This window comes from Sorex araneus, chromosome X (assembly GCF_027595985.1).
Source record: "Sorex araneus isolate mSorAra2 chromosome X, mSorAra2.pri, whole genome shotgun sequence".
Lineage (NCBI taxonomy): Eukaryota > Metazoa > Chordata > Mammalia > Eulipotyphla > Soricidae > Sorex > Sorex araneus.
Window position 1 is genome coordinate 24814832 of NC_073313.1, and position 16313 is coordinate 24831144.

General features: G+C 47.3%; 1 protein-coding gene across 1 annotated transcript in view; it reads left to right on the forward strand.

The window, feature by feature from the left end:
• Window positions 1-778: 778 nt before the first annotated feature.
• POLA1 (DNA polymerase alpha 1, catalytic subunit) overlaps window positions 779-16313 on the forward strand; it is a 329365-nt gene continuing 313830 nt past the window's right edge. Inside the window, exons 1-4 of the mRNA XM_055123017.1 lie at window positions 779-882; window positions 7435-7559; window positions 10503-10599; window positions 12073-12153. Coding sequence (XP_054978992.1) covers window positions 840-882; window positions 7435-7559; window positions 10503-10599; window positions 12073-12153 — 346 coding nt within the window. The 5' untranslated portion in view covers window positions 779-839. The remainder of the gene's footprint in view (window positions 883-7434; window positions 7560-10502; window positions 10600-12072; window positions 12154-16313) is intronic.

Below are 16313 nucleotides of genomic sequence, written 5' to 3' on the forward strand. Positions count from 1 at the left end.
GGCCAACATCTTCACCCTTGTTCTACCACTCAGGCTTGCCCATAACTGACATTTTGCAGACCGGGGGAGATGTTCTATAGACTTTTTAATAAACCCGATTGTTTCTTTCAGGGGTAGATTCGTATTAAACATTCACCGTAAGGCAATAAATAGAGATGTTTCTTTTTCCAAGTGCATCATCCAGGAGGCATGTTAGCGTTCCTTATTGCTGATTTCTACTTTGGGTCACTTGCTTCAGAGAGCGCCTATGCCTTCAAGTTGCGCTCTCTGTATTTAACTCTATTTCCCAGAGTGTGATCACCAGGGACGTGTGGAATAATTACACATCTATACACGTGTGCATCACTCAGCGACTATTTTCACACCCGTGTACGGGGCAAAACCCCGCGCGTGCAGCAGGAGGCAGTAGCTTTCCCAGGCCCCTGGGAACCCCGTCCAGCCACGCCTACAAGGACTGCCCGCCCGCGCCCCTTTCCCGTGCAAATCGCCTCCGACAGTCTGAGAAACCCTACACCAAAGCGCCCGTGTTTCCCTAGGGGAAGGGGTGCGCCTGCGCAGCAGCCTCCGGGCTCACTCCTTCTGCGCCCGCCCGCCTCTGTTTTCCGCCCGTCTCGCTCTTCCCGGCGCTCCTGCGCTTCCCTCAGGGGTCATAACCGGGCGCCAAACGCGCGCCCGCGGGAAGGCCGGGGGCGGGGCACGGCGCGGCGCGGCGCGTCAGGGGCCTTCCAGGCGGAAGTCCGCGGCGCGCGGAGCCTCTGATTGGCTGTCCGCCTGGCGCCCGTCTCGGCCCCCGCGCCACTTTCGGGCTGCTTGGCGCGGAATCGGGACGCTTGCAGACCATGGCGCCCGTGCACGGCGATGACGGCGAGCTGGGGGAGAGCGGTGAGGGACGATCCCGCGTCCGGGCTGCCCTGGCCGGGCGTGTGGGGGGCCCCTGGCATGATGGTGGGAGGTTGGGGCTCGGGATTTTGGGGGAGGGGGTCTCTTGGAATTTTGTGCTTGGGGAGGTGCGCATCCGGGTGGCCTGACTAGTGTTTTTTTGGGCGCGGACCTTGGTCGTCTGGGGCTGGGACCCTCCTGGCGGAGCGGGATTCCTTGCAGGGGGGTTTACGCCGGACAGTCCTGGGCAGAACTCTCTCCCGATGGGTGCGGGCCTGTTGGGGGGGCCGAGGGTGGGGGCTGCCGCCCCGCTGTCACTGCCTGTCTCGGCAGTAGCTGGCCTTTCCCGTTTCTTCTGCTGAGTGCCTCCACGTGCCGGGCACACTTTGCTCAGCCCCGGCGTCACTGGGCGCACCGTCTTGGCCGGAAGTCGTTAACTGCCCCTGGCCCAGGTTAGGGCAAGGCTGTGTGCCCTTCCCATCACGGAAGGAACGCTCTAAGGAAGATCTGCTGTCGCCAGATACAAATGCGTTTTGTCTTTTTTTAGGTAATGGCTTTCTACTTGATGCATGAACAGTTCCCCCCCCCACCTCTTTCAAATTCTATGGAAAGTTCTTCAAGTGCTGCATGGAAATAGTGTTCACAATCTAGTCATCGCTAGTGAGGCTTCTAAAAATGCCCTGCTCAGCATTGCAGATGCCCTATGTATCACGCCGTTTTCAGTGGTAATCTTTTTATTTCCAAAAATAGAGTACACAAATGCAAATGGCTGTCTGATTTCTGATTTTTTTGAACCGTGTTCAACTAAAGTGTGACTTGACTTCAGTGAACTTCTAACTTAAAATCAGAGGGTTCACTCTCTTCGTTCAAGCGTCACATCTCCTGTCACTCAAATTCATCACCATTAATGAGAATGGGCTTCCTAATCAGCTTCCTTTGCATTCACCTAGTTGTGAATCACAGCTTTCAATTTGTTCTTCTAGCCTTTCGTTTTTAAGACAATTTATTTTGGAGAGTCGACTAGCCTGGATTACAAATGGGATGTAGGATGTGAGTGCGCGAACAGTCTCTGCCGCTCTCCATCAGTGATTGGCCTCCAAGCCCTTTCTTCACCCTAAAAACTGTACGTCATCTGTGAACATCAGGAAATCACTCTTAGGAGGATACTGTGCAATCTTGAGACCCCTCTTAACTCATGCTGTTGATTAAGTAGTTGCTGGGAACTTGTGATTGGAATTTTTACTTTAGAGCAGACAGATTGTTACCTGAAAGCTATTACTTGCAGACTAGAATCTGTCTGCTTCAGTGGTGGGTGATGGTATGCCGGATAGTAATTTTGAGCCAAATATTTAAACTTTCTACTTCGATTTTTCATGCTATTCTTTTTCGCTAATGAACTTATGTGAGGCATTCGAAAAAGGAAAAGCTAAGCCTATTTTTCTGCTAAAGTTTTAGAACAGGCTTGATAATAGCAGTGCAAAGTTGAAAGGTATATAACATTTATGGGGGGTAGTTTGGGGCCACACATGACGGTGCTCCGTACTTTCTCCTGGCTTAGTGATCTGGGATCTCTCCCTCCTAGTGGTGCTTGCAGCCTATATGTGGTGCCTGGGTTTGAATCGGCGTCTGCCACATGCAAAGCTATAATTTCTTTGTTAGAAAAGGCATCAGGGAGAGTTTAATGATTAAAAAAATCAGAGTGGTTCATTCAGTAAAATGATAGTACTATGCATCTACACAATGGAATACTATGCAGCTGTTAGAAAAGATGAAGTCATGAAATTTGCATATAGGTGGATCAAGATGGAAAGTATCATGTTAAGTGAAATGAGTCAGAAAGAGAGGGACAGACATAAAAAGATTGCACTCATTTGTGGAATATAAAGTGACAGAATGGGAGACTAACACCCAAGAATGGTAGAGATAAGGACCAGGAGGATTACTCCACAGCTTAGCAGCCAGCCTCATGTGCTGGGGGAAAAGGCAGCTTAGATAGAGAAGGGACCACCAAGTAAAGGGTGCTAGGAGGGCCCTCTCGGGATGGGAGATGCGGGCTGAAAGTAGACTAGAGACGGAACATGATGGCCACTTAATGGCCACTATTGCAAACCACAACACCCAAAAGGAGAGAGCGAGCAAAAGGGAATGCTCTGCCACAGAGGCGGGCTGGGGTGGAGGAGATGGTGTGGGAGTGGTGGGAGAGATGCTGGGACCATTGGTGGTAGAGAATGGGCACTGGTGGAGGGATGGGCACTCAATCATTGTATAACTGAAATGCAAGCACAAAAGTTTGTAAGTCTGTAACTGTACCTCACAGTGATTCACTAATAAAAAATTTAGAAAAAATGATGGTACTATGGTAGGTAGGCTGGGCCTGGTATTTTGCATTTGGACCACTCTCCTGTGGACTCAGGCTACTCACTGTGGCCTGGTGGTCAAGTGGGTGCTTGGAGGACCCAACCCTAACCCAGGCCTCCAGCCTGCAAAACATGGACGCCAGCCCTTGGAGCTATCTCCCCAGTCTCTGGACATAGTTGTTTTTTTTTTTCCCCTGGAGTTCTGATGTTAAATAGTGGTGCGATGTTAAGGTTTCTTTGAACAAACAGCTTTTAAATTTATTTTTCTCTCTAGAAGCTAGACCATGTTTTTTTTTCGATGCGGTGTCCAAGGCTTATGTGTGTGTTACAACCTCATGCTACACATACACGTGAGCTTCTATATTGCTGAACATAAAGTGAACCAAAAATCTTGATTTAATCCTTATTTATCAGGTATACATGATTTCCTCCATTTCACACATCAGGATCCTAAGGTTCTGTGTTAGTCTCCTTGGGAAAAAGCTCCAGGCCTGCAGACCCATCCCTGGGACTGCTTAGCCAAGAACAGTGATTCAGACTGCCACAGAACTGGGTCCTCGAGGAGGTTGTTGCCAGTCGTTGCCAAGGGCTTGATGCTATCGCTTGTGCTTTGGTGTGGCTGGCACTGCTGTTCTGGCTCTTGGTCTTCCTGCAGCTCTTGCTATGCCTACACTCTTAGCCCACCTTCTTTCCGCCTGCTGCTGTGTCTGAAGGAAAGTCTCCACAGGTGGTCCTGATTGCTCCAGCCTGGTTTGTTGACTCCCATACTCAAACTGCAAGGTTTTCTGGGAAGAGCATCTGCCATTTTTTTTAGCTTCTCTAGAGGACCATGGCTCTGCGTCCCATGAGGACTCATAAGGCAGGGCGTGGGTTTCACAAACAAGTTTCAGATGCCACTTACAACCCCCGACAGCTGGTCAGTGCAGCTCAGAGACGTCACACACAGATCCCATGCCAGCTCGTAAGGCACAACGGAGTGTGCTACTTGTTCTAATGTCCCTGTTCTCGCCTTCACTCTGCTCATGTGTGGAACTGAACTTTCCACACTGACTTTTTTGTTGGTTTGTTTTTTTTGGGGAGGGGGGAGCACACTCAGGACTTACCTTGACTCTGTGCTCAAGGATCATTCCTTTTTATTTTTCAATTTTATTTTCATAAAGTTGTTCACAGCAATTGATTACACTCACTATTTCAACACCAATCCCACCGCCATTACCCCTTCCCTCCACCATTATTTTGAATTTTCTCACTAAAGCCTGTCCCACAGGCAGATGCTACATAATTTATTTTGTATTGCCTATTATGAATAGTTCAGGATGTCATGCGGCTGTGTACTCCTGGATATCTAAAACTTGAAATAATTGAGGTTCGGAGACATCCCTGTGGCGAGAAGCTGTATTCAGAGATGCATTTGCGAGTCTCTGGATCTTGGCTGTTCATGTGCTTAAATGGAGTCCGGAGGCAGTTGGTGGGCATGACAGCCAGGACCCCAGAAAGGTGGGGATATGGGGAGGGACGGCCCCATATGGGAGGCCTCCATGTGGCCTGGAGTTTTAGTCACTGGTCCCTCGTACCAGAGGTTTATGGCCACCGGGGTTCATCTGGAGTATTCAGAGAGAACGTCTGCTTCAAGGATCACTCCTGATGGGCTCAGGGGACCCTTGGCGTGCCAAAGATCAAACCCTGGTCAGCAATGTGCAAGGCCAGTGCCCTACCCGCTGTATACTGTCTCTCCAGTCCCTCTACACTGACTTTTTGTTTCTAAATACGCTTTGCATTTTCATCCCTTGGTTTCGGCGTATGCTAATTTTTACCACGGAGTGCATTTTCCTCACTCTAGTAGTGAAGTTCTCCTCCTCTCTTTAGAGTTTTCTTTTTTCTTTATTTTTGGCTTTCGGGGTCATATCCAGCGATGCACAGGGCTTATTCTTGGCTCTGGGGGACCATATGGGATGCCAGGGATCGGACCTGGGTTGGCTGTGTGCAAGGCAAACACCCTAACTGCCGTACTACTGCTCCTGCCCCTTCTCCTCTCTCTTATCCCTCATTTTCCAGGCATCAGTAAGTTTCCAGAGTGCCGTGATTTTTGTCCTTTTAACTTCCCCATTCTGATGCATTGGTGGGAGCCTCAGGTCCTTGAGTGTGAACCCCTTGGGGACAGACAACTGTCTCAGTCGATATTTTCTCCAGACCCCTGTGACATGCCGCATCGTCACTTTGTGCAGAAAGCGTGCTGAGAGATGTCTAGATTTTGCCAGGCTAATCTACTTGGGCATTGTGAAGGGAGTACACTCAGGCCAGCTTCTCTCTCTCTGTGGTCATGTTTAGTAATCGGGCAGACCTTTTTTTTTTCTGTAGGCCCGCTCTTGAGTTTTCAAGCTCATTTGAGTGACACCCAAGATTTTGTGGCTGTCATCATTAAGTACCTGCATTCCTTAATTTTTGCTTAATGCCTTTTTGAAAATGTATTTAAAAGTCAAATGTGAAAGTCAAACAATAGACTGAGATGTTACAGAGATTCCATTTTCAGAAAGCTGGGGAAAAATACGATATCTAATTATGCTTCACCTTTAAGATAGAATTTTCAGCAGTCTATTGCCAGCATTTGGTACATGTTCTTTAAATTGCATCTTCTATTTCAGTCAAACACTTAGTCAAACAGCTTAATGTTGTTATGAACATTCAAGTAGGGCTGGAGCTTTTAGGATGCCTCTTATCAATACTCCTTTTTTATGCCTACTCCTTTTAATAAAATAATTAGCACGAAATACAATAAAATACTCAACTTCACAGACATAGATGGCAATTGTGCTGAGCTTAAATTTGTGGCTGGCAGGCAGTGCTGTCTCCCTTGGTTATTCATCTGCCGCTATGTGAAAGTCTTAATTTTGTGGATGAAATCTTTTCAAAATATGTATGAGGTGGTCGGTTTATAATGACCAAAAGCATGAATAATTCAGAAGTCAAATTACTGCGAAGGCCCCTGGTGCTGCAGTAACTTTTGATAGTATATTTTATTCTTGATTCTTGGGCTGTGCTCAGGGCTTACTCCTGGTTCTGTGCTCAGTGATCACTCTTTGTGGGCTCTTGGAGACTATTGGGGCATTAGGGGTGGAACCCAGGTTGGCTGTGTGCAAGGAAAGTGCCCTATTCGCTGTACTCTCTCTGGTCCCTTGAAGTACATTTTAATCTTTTTTGTTTTGGGACCATACCCAGTAGCAGTCAGGGCTTATTCCTGGCTCTGCTCCCAGGTATCACTCCTGGCGGGCTTGGGGGACTCTCCGAGGTACAGGGGATCAAACCTGGGCGAGCCGTGTGCAAGGCAAATGCCCTGCCCTCTGTACTATCACTCCGCCCCCTATATTTTAACCTTTGTAAATTTTCACCATCATGCTAAAATGGCACAACCAACTAAATGAGGTCCTGGAATCAGTCATGAATCAAGACTCGAATCAGCATTATCTTTGTTAATTTCTCACATTTTCCAATATATTCTTCCCTTGAAATGCCAGATTCTTTTAAGTGAAACTCTGCTAGGGTGCGCATTCTTGACATTAGAGTTAGAACGTATTTTAGGCAAGTTCTCTAAGCATGTGGGCGGGCTGTGTCTTTCTGTGTTTTGTGGCTATCAGGTCCTCCGGTATTTTGCAAAGAACAGATGCTCCTTAGAGCCTTTCCAGTGTTGGTAAATGGAATACAAATGAATTGTTTTTTTTACAACTCACTGGCTTATGGCTTATCACTGTCAATGGGAAGAATTTGGGCAGTCTTTCATCCCTGCTGACTGAGCAGTTAAATTTGAGGAAGCAGGTAGCCACCTGCTTTACTTTTGTTTGGGGGCTACATCCGACTGTGCTCAGGATTTACTCCTGCCTCTGTGCTCATGGATCACTTCTGGTGGGGCTGGGAGGACCATACGGGGTGCCGGGGATCGAACCTGGGTCAGCCACATGCAAGGCAAGCACCCTACATGCTGTATTAACGTTTTAGTCCCGTTTTAGTTAGTTGTTGCAGTGGATCGTAGAGAAAATTGCTGGAGGCACAGGAGCTGTAGATTTGTTCCTGAGCTTCCTGAATTATGTACATTGTAAAACATTTGAATAGCAGTGAAATTGTGGTACTATCGGCTAGAAACTCTTTTGTTTTTGTGAGATGATTGACAGTTGAATAAAATCTCCTGTAAATTTTGTTTTTTCAGCTTTGTCAGATTCCGAGAATCTTGTGACTTCTAGATCCCGGCGAGAAAAGAAAACAAAGAAGGGACGCCAGGAAGCTTTAGAAAGACTGAAGAGGGCTAAAGCTGGTGAGAAGTATAAATATGAAGTGAGTAACCATTTATTCTGCTCTTTTTCTTCTGCTTTCTCTGATTCAAGACTGCCAAGTAGTTTTCACGTCACCTTTATCTGAAACTTTCACCTGTCATTGATTAGATTTCCTTCCCCAAGTTGTTGTAATAGTTCTTTCTTAATATTGAACGTGCATGGACATGAGGTAGAGTCACTGATTACAGACATTACTCAACTCTTAAAATTCCTGTAAATTTTTTTATAGATGCTTTTAAAATTCTGCAATGCAAATAGCTTCCAACTTATTAAGCTCATTGCATCTATGTTTAGTTCGATGGCTTTACTGGAGCTACTTACAGATGCTTTTACTTTACTCCTGAGTGTGGAGCAGTCTAGTTAAGCACTGCTGCTCCCTGGAGAGAATTGTTCTTCCCGGACCCGGTTGTGTGGGAGCCGCGGTGGAGGCTTGGGCCTGGCCTCTGCCGTGCTCCGTGTATAAGGTGTATAAGGTGGACTGTGCACCCCTCTTTTCCTTTTCTTCTTCACTCCAGTGTTTTGGCCTGGAGCGGAGCCAGGGTGGCTGCCACCCACACAACTTCTTGTGTTTCCTAAGAATGGCGTTGGGGCCTTTTCAGGCAAGGGGTTAAGTAATGGGAAGGACCGGAGTGATAGTGCAGTGGATTGGGCATTTGCTTTGATGTGACCTTCCTGGTTTCGATCCCTGGCACCCTGAGTGCAGAGTCTCAGAGTCTCAGCCCTTGAATATCACTGGGCGTGACCCAAACTCCCCCCCAAAAGAAAAGAAAAATCATAATACTGCTTATGTCATTTTGTAGCTGACAGTTTTTTTTTTTTTGATTCCACCCCCCACCAGCTGACACAGGGTTTATTTTTTTTTCTTTTTGGGTCACACCCAGTGATGCACAGAGATTATATCCTGGCTTTGAACTCAGGAATTACTCCTAGCGGTGCTCAGGGGACCATATGGGATGCTGGGAATCGAACCTGGGTTGGCTGCATGCAAGGGAAACACTCTACCCGTTGTGCTATTGCTCCAGCCCCAACTGATACAGTTTTAAGTGTTTTTACAAATCCTTTCCTTTTTGAATCCTTCCAATAACCAAATGAAGTTGGATCACATATAGACCAGCATTTCTGAGGTGATACAGCTGAAGTCATGGTGGCAGAGCCTTGACTGGGTTCAAGAGTCTGCATAGCCAACCGTGGTCTCTACCGTATTGGGCAGGAAGGCGAATGCACAAGCACTTTTGTCATTTGGCACCATACATTCAAGCTATGTGAGTCAGCTGGATCAAGAAGACTTGGTCAGAGGACGACAGTAATGCAGGAGCAAAACTTTTTGTCATTGTGGTGTTTAGGCCACATCTGGTGATGCTTAGGGCTTGTTCTTAGCTCTCTGCTCAGGGATCACTCTTGGTGACGCTGGCACAGGTGGGGGGTGAGGGTGGGAGGAACCATGTGTAGTGCCAGGAATCAGTCAGCTTGGCCGTATGCAAGGCAAGTGCCCTGCCCGCTGCACTTTTACCGCAGCTGAGCAAAGAATTTTTTTTTGCTTTTGCTTTTTGGGTCACACCCAGTGGTGCACAGGGGTTACTCCTGGCTCTGCACTCAGGAATTACTCCTGGCAGTGCTTGGGGACCATATGGGATGCTGGGGATCAAACCTGGGTCGGCCGCATACAAGGCAAACGCCCTACCTGCTGGGCTATCGCTCCAGCCCCACAAAGGATTTTTAACGTCAGTGTTTCTCTGAAGAGTTCTGTGCAGATATTTCAAATGTAAACACCATGACGGGTTTTCCTTCACACACTGCTCTAGTCCCTGTTGAGCACGAGCTGTGTCCTGACTGGACAGAGTAAAAACAAGTGTTGACTCCAAAGGCTTTGGGAAACTCGTTTTGTGGTGCGGTTGGAGAACATGTGAGTCGCTTGTGTCTAGGGCAGCGTTCTAGGCCCCCCAGTCCACAGGCGGAGAACGGTTGAAGCCCACTGCTCTGCTGCCAGAGTTCTAGCTGCTCGTTGGTGCAGACACGTGCTGGTGGTGCTCAGGGCTTCCTCCTGGCTCTCTGCCCAGGGAGAGAGCCACTTCGCACTCCTGGGCTTTAGGGGTGCAAAGGTTGGAGAATGCTGCCTTAGCGGACTGGAACCAACAAAGATAATCTCGATAATTTCCTCTCCCTCCCAAAGAAAATTGTACCAACAGTAATAGTACTTGGACTAGTTCGTATTTGGGCTTGTCAAAAGCCTCCTGTGGGGACCCGGGAGATAGTACAGAATGTGGGGCGCTTGCCTGGCATGCAGCTGACCCGGGCTCCGTCCCCAAGCCCCACCAAGAGTGATTCCTGAGTGCGGAGATCAGAGTGAGCCCTGAACACAGTTGGGTGTGCCCCCCCCACCCCGAGAAAAATTTCTAATGTACCAGGTTGTGGCTCAGCGATAAAGTGTATGTTTGTTTTGCTCATTTTTGGAGGGAGGAGAATGAAGGTAATTTTTTGGTAATTTTTTAAAACTTATATTGGATAGGTGGAACGGTTAAAGAAAATCATGGCCCATTTGCAGGGCACCAGCAGCTAGTGGCGAGGGAGATGGCACACCTTACAGGTTTGCCGTGCATGGGATAGAAATTAGAAGTGAACAATCCCCAAAGCTGGTAATGAAGAATTGGCTATAATTCAGTTTGTTTTTTTTTTACGGAGTAGATGAGTAATTGATGGTGTGACAAGTGTATTATGCTAATGGAATCATTTAATATCTTATGTGAACACCCACCTAAAAGGAATACTAAGTTAATTGATGTCTATTTAAGGAAAACCCTGTAGTGGTGTTGAATGTCAGAACTCATGATGTGGTTGCAGCTACTCCTTCAGGGTGCCTTTCCAGTCTCAGTTGAATCATTTTCCCTTCCGAATTGTTTAACGCTTTCACTTCATCTGAAGCTTTCTCAAACTGGTGTGATGGCAGGTGGAGGACTTCACAAACGTGTATGAAGAAGTCGATGAGGAGCAGTATTCAAAGCTAGTTCAGTCTCGCCAGGATGATGACTGGATCGTGGATGATGGTATGTGGAAAGCAAGTGCCTGCCGGACACCGTGCTCCATCCTTTTTAAAAAAAATTGAATCACTGTGAGCTACAGTTACAAAGCCTTCATGTTGAGTTTCAGTCATACAATGATCGAACACCCATCCCTCCACCAGTGTACATTTTCCACCACCAATGTCCCCAGTACTCCCCCATCCCAACCCTCCCCCGTCTCTATGGCAGACAAATTCCCTCTTCCTCTCTCTCTCTACTTTGGGGCATTATGGTTTGCAGGATAGATACTTAGAGGCCATCATGTTTGGTCCTTAGTCTACTTTCAGCACACATCTCCCGTCCTGAATGATTCCTCCAACCATTATTGACTTAGGGATCCCTTCTCTAGCCCAGCTGCCTTCTCCTCATGAGGCAGGCTGCCAACCGTGGAACAAACTTCCTGGCACTTGTCTCTACTGTCCTTGGGTGTTAGACTCATATTATGTTATTTTATGTTCCACGAATGCTTCATCCTTGACAGATTTTCAGTGGTTGGGATTGCTGCTTCACGTGGGCAGATGTAAAGCACCGTCGAGATCATTCTGCTTTGGCTTTTCCTCCTACACATTACTTGAGGGTAGAGGAGGAGAGCAATAGCTGATTTGGGGGGGGCATGATTTAGTTGATTTGCTGGGGGGTGCGTTTTGTAGAATATAAATCCATATCTCAAGATAGAATGTGTGGGACAGGAGAGGGTGCTTGCCTTATATGAGGCTGACCCAGGTTTTATCCCCAGTGCCCCATAACGTCCCCTGAGCCCTGCCAGGAGTGATTCCTGAGTAAGGCTTGGGTGTGGACCAACCCCTCACCCCCAACGTAATGTGAATCTCCCACAAAATGCTGAGGAATTGGCTGGAGCCCTGTTCTCCTGGGGTGTCCCTTTGTATTGTGGGAACAGGATGGCTGTGAGTCTCATGCATGGCTGCGGGCGTGGGATGTGGCCTGGGCAGTGGAAGGCACTGTTGGAAGGTGGACCCTAATATCCAGTGGCCGCTGTGGGAAGCCTCTTGTTCCTGGTCGGAGGCTGGGGTTTCTTGGGTTCGTGCCTGCTAACCACAGGAAGAGGTGTAGACTCGTTTTTCGGCTTGGCTGCTGTGGGGGCTTGGTGTGTGGGTGTCTCCACAGCAGTGTTTAGGGGACCCGGGAGCACCTTGTGGCAGTTCTCTGAATGGCCGAAGCCCAAGGATGTGGCCCTGCTCGGACCCTGCAGTGCTGACCCACTCGACCTCTAAGGCCGCACGTAGGGCTGGGGGCGGTGACAGGGTCAGGAGCTGGAGCTTGGGGACATTTTCCATCTGCAACTCTGCGGTAAAGAACTTTGTAAATCATGGCGTCTAAACTTTCTTGAAAAAAACCAAAGGCTGTCTGGATGGGTTTAAATAGGTTTTTGATTTGGGGGGCATGGATATCAGCCACTCGTAGAAAATTGATCTCCATATTAAATTTTTGTGCCTGCAGATGGTGTTGGCTACGTGGAAGATGGCCGGGAGATTTTTGACGATGACCTGGACGACAATGCCCTTGATTATCATGAGAAAGGTACCCACGTTTTGTGTTCAGGAGAGTGCTCGTTTCAGAGCGTCAGGATTGCCTTTTGCAATGACTTGGCACCTTGACACAGTTTCCTTTGAGGGGAAAGGACCATTGTACATAAAGAATATGTTCTAAGAGTGAGAGAAGCGGCGCTCTGTAGAAAATTACATGTAAAAAAATGGCAAAACAACACTGGGAAATGAAGCATCTATTATCCGAGGAATTTGGTCTTTCACTTAATTTGAAATTTGTACTTCTGTGGTCATTTTAAACTTGGTGAATTTGAGGGCTCCAACAATAAGAGATGGTTTTCGAGTCCTTCTGAATTGATGCACTTTAGAAGTTTTCTCTTTGATAATACTACAGTGCAATAATCAGGTTTAGAATGTAATCAGCTGGCTTTGTTTAATTGAAATAAAAAATGATGTGAATGAATGTGTTAGATTTTCTTAGCTACACATCATTGACAAATTTTTTTTGAGTAAATAAGCCTGATTTCATTCCTGTTGAAAGAGAAGGGGGGAAATTCTTTTCAGTATTTGCCTTTTTATTTAGTTCATTATTATCATCCACGCTAGGCCACGGGTCAGCAATTTGTGGCCCACTTGAAGCAGGTTTATTTTTAAGTACCTTTATTGAGATGTAATTCACATACGCAATTTACCCATCCGAAGCGTCCATTTCAGGGGTGTTGAGTCCTGGAGTTGTGCAACCATCACGACAATCAGTTTCATCAGTTTCTCCTTTTTATTACTCCCAAAAGGAAAGTGTGCCTTTTTTTTTTTTTGGTTTTTGGTCCACATCCGGGGATGCTCAGGGGTTACTCCTCTGCACTCAGGAATTACTCCTGACAGTGCTCAGGGCACTATACAGGATTGCTGGTGATTGACTCCTTGTTGGCCGCATGCAGGGCAACCACCCTGCCATTGAGCTCTCGCTCTGGCCCCGGAAGGTGCACTTTTGGTGGTCTTCTTCCTTCCAGCTAAGATGGTTTTTACATTTTGTGAAAGGTTTAAGAAAAGGAATGTATGCAGAGTATGTAACTGCACAAAAGCAATGCACTTGCCTATAATTTGCAGATCGTTAGTATTTTACAATACGTATGTGCTTGCTTCCTCTTCTCCTCCTTCTAGGCAATGTCAGGGCACCATGTGGTGCCCGGGATTGAATTCTGCCATGTCTCTGGCCCTTTAGAGGCTTAGATTTTTTTTAATAATTCTCCTCTACCTGCTTCAGTCGTGACCTGCTAAGAACAAGGTTCTTTGTCTTCGTAGCCCCAGTGCCGTGTTCACGATACCAATACCCTGTCCAAATTGAGAGTTTCACTGTTACCCCAGTGCAGTTCTTTTTTTCTATAATTTTTGTTTTGGAGCCCTGCCCAGTGGTTGGTGCTCAGGGGCTGTGTCTGGCACTGTGCTCGGGGGTCACTGCCGGTAATGGTGAACATTGAACCTGGGCCTCCTGCAAGCTGAGCGTGTGCTCAGCCCTTTGAGCTCTCTCCAGCCTGGCCGTTTTTGCGGGATGTCTCAGGAGGCGGGAAGGCCACTCCCAACTTCTTGGCCAGTTGTTGTGGCTGTTCTTTGTGAGGGCCTGAGGACGTTCCATGGTGCTAGTGTCCTCCAGGCCCAGAGCTGGGGGTGCTTGGGGGGCAAGGGCTACGGAAGATCCAGGCAAGCAGGGTGCTTGCCGTCACCAACCCTTCCCCTCGAGCCCTATCAATCGGTTCACTGTTGTGGAGGCCACACCCTGCAGTGCTTGGGGGCCCGTGACTAACCCTAGTGGGGTTTCGGGGCCATGTGCTACTGGGGCCTAGCGCCTCACACGTGTCAGTGCTCTACCACTTGAGTCATGCCCCGTCCCTGTAGCTGTGTGTTAACATGCACAATCCACTTTTGTTTCCAGGTCTCCGCACCATCCCTCCTGTCCTGGTCTTCTGGCCTTGTCTGATCTTTTATGACATGTTAATTTATCATTTTATTTTTTGCTTTTAAGGTGTGGGGTGCTACCCAGCAGTACTTGGGGGCTTCCTGTCTTTGTGCTTTGGGGGTCGCTCCTGGTGGTACTCGGGTCCCCATGCAGTGCTGACTGGCCTCCAGACCTGGACCTTGTTGTTTTCCTTCCATGAATCGTGTTTCTTTTCAGTGGGCTTCAGTATTCATGTTGGGGGTTATAGGAATGATTTCATTGCTGTTGGGGTATAATGAAAAAAAAGTCTAGGTCCTGTGTATTGAATTCATACTGATACATTATATTCAAATCCAGTTCCACAGGGTTCTTATCTTTCCCAGTTCTGTATTTGAATCTACTTTCAGCCTCAGAGATAGCCTCTGTAAAGTATAGTAACTTTTTTTAGAATATTAAAATTACTAAGTTACTAAGCTTTTCAAACATTTTTTTCTACATAAAATCGATAGTTTCCTTTTTTTTTTTTTTTTGGTGCCCTGCCAGGGATCAAACTCAGGGCCTCACACATGCCAGGCATGTAGAGCTACTCTGGTCCAGAACATTTATAATTTCTTTGCAGTTTTTTTTGTTTGTTTTTGTGTTTGGATCCACATGGCAGTGCTCAGGGGCTACTCTTAGTTTGATGCTCAGGGAACTATGTTGTGCAGGAGAATTGAACCTGGGTTTCCTTCATGCAGAGCAGGACTTAGTCCGTAAAACATCTCTCTCTAAGCCTCTTTACAGTTTTGTTTGTCTTTGACATGTATCCCACTAAGGATATGTAATTAGTGTTGTATTTAAAAGGGTACAGGAAGTGGTTCTTTCCCGTGTGCTGTATTACCAGTTCACTGCACATTGTGTTGCCATCATTTTTGTTTGCATTCAAATGTAGGTTTCTAAAGAAATGCTCTTAACTTTATTTTTGGATCTAAAAAAAATATTTTTTATGATTTTAAAAGTCAAAATGGGGTGATACAAAGAGATAGTAGAGGGGTTGGGGCGCCTGCCTTCTATCCCACCGACCTTAGTTTGAATCTCCAGCACCACATCTGGGTCCTCGAGTTCTGCTGGAGGTACTCCTGACCACTTTTAGCTGTGGCCCAAAAGCCAATAAAAAAGTGGGCCTGGGGTAACTCAGGTGACCCGCCTTGCAGGCCTGGGGCTGAGAGTTCGCATTCCGTCCTGGGCACCGTTCCACATGCTGTAGGTGATCCAGGCTGCGCTGCTGATTGGCATTCGCTCTGGCACACTGCAGCCAAGTGTGTTCAAGCACTGGAACTAAAATGTGCTCCCCAGTGAATCCCACAATCACCTGTGCGACCAAGGGCCCTTGTAGCGATAACACCCAAAAAGGGATGGGGCAGATGAAAAAAATATTATCCAGATGATACCTGGCAATACTCAGATAAATCAAACTCTCATCCCTGGAGGCCTCCAGGACTGTATCAGACATTGTTTCTGTCCATCTCTACAGGTAGGCTTTTTTTTTTTTTGGCTCTTTGGGTCAGACCCGACGATGCTCAGGGTTTACTCGAAGCTCTGCACTCAGGAATTACTCCTGTCGGTGCTCAGGGGACCATATGGGATGCTGGGAATCGAACCCAGTCAGCCTCGTGCAAGGCAAATGCCCTAATCGCTGTACTATCACTCCAGCCCCAACAGGTAGACATTTTTATCAGTCTGTGATCATTTTTTGTTTTCTTTGGAGAAAAATAAAGATATGCATGCCGTACGTTTCCTGTGGGTTGTTATTCATGTGTTGAGTTGGCACATGTAGTCCACTGTGCCGATTCCCACCCGCCTGTGCAATGCTCCCCACCTGTCACTCCCATTTGCTGTGAGTGCACGGAGAAGGGGGTGGAATGAGCAAACCGTGGTTTTTTTCTTCCTGTGTCAGAGTTCTTGTTATGTGAATATTTAGCTGTCCTGTTCCATTATTTGGCTTACCTACCTGGACACTAGGTTAGGTGGCTGTACGTTGGAACGTTGGTCTGGACAGGGAGAAATCTGGTCAGGTGGAAATGCCGGATTCAGTCCTTGGTGCAGAGGTTTGCAGGATTTGTTGAAGAAACTTTCCTTAATCATGTTGTCTCTCTCCAGTAGAATATCAGCAAAGTGAATGTCTATTTCGGGGGAGGCATCCAGGGCTATATTCAGCAATGCTAGTGGGGGTCCATGCAGGGCCTCCTTGCCCAGGGTCCTGTAAGTGCCAGGCATGCGGT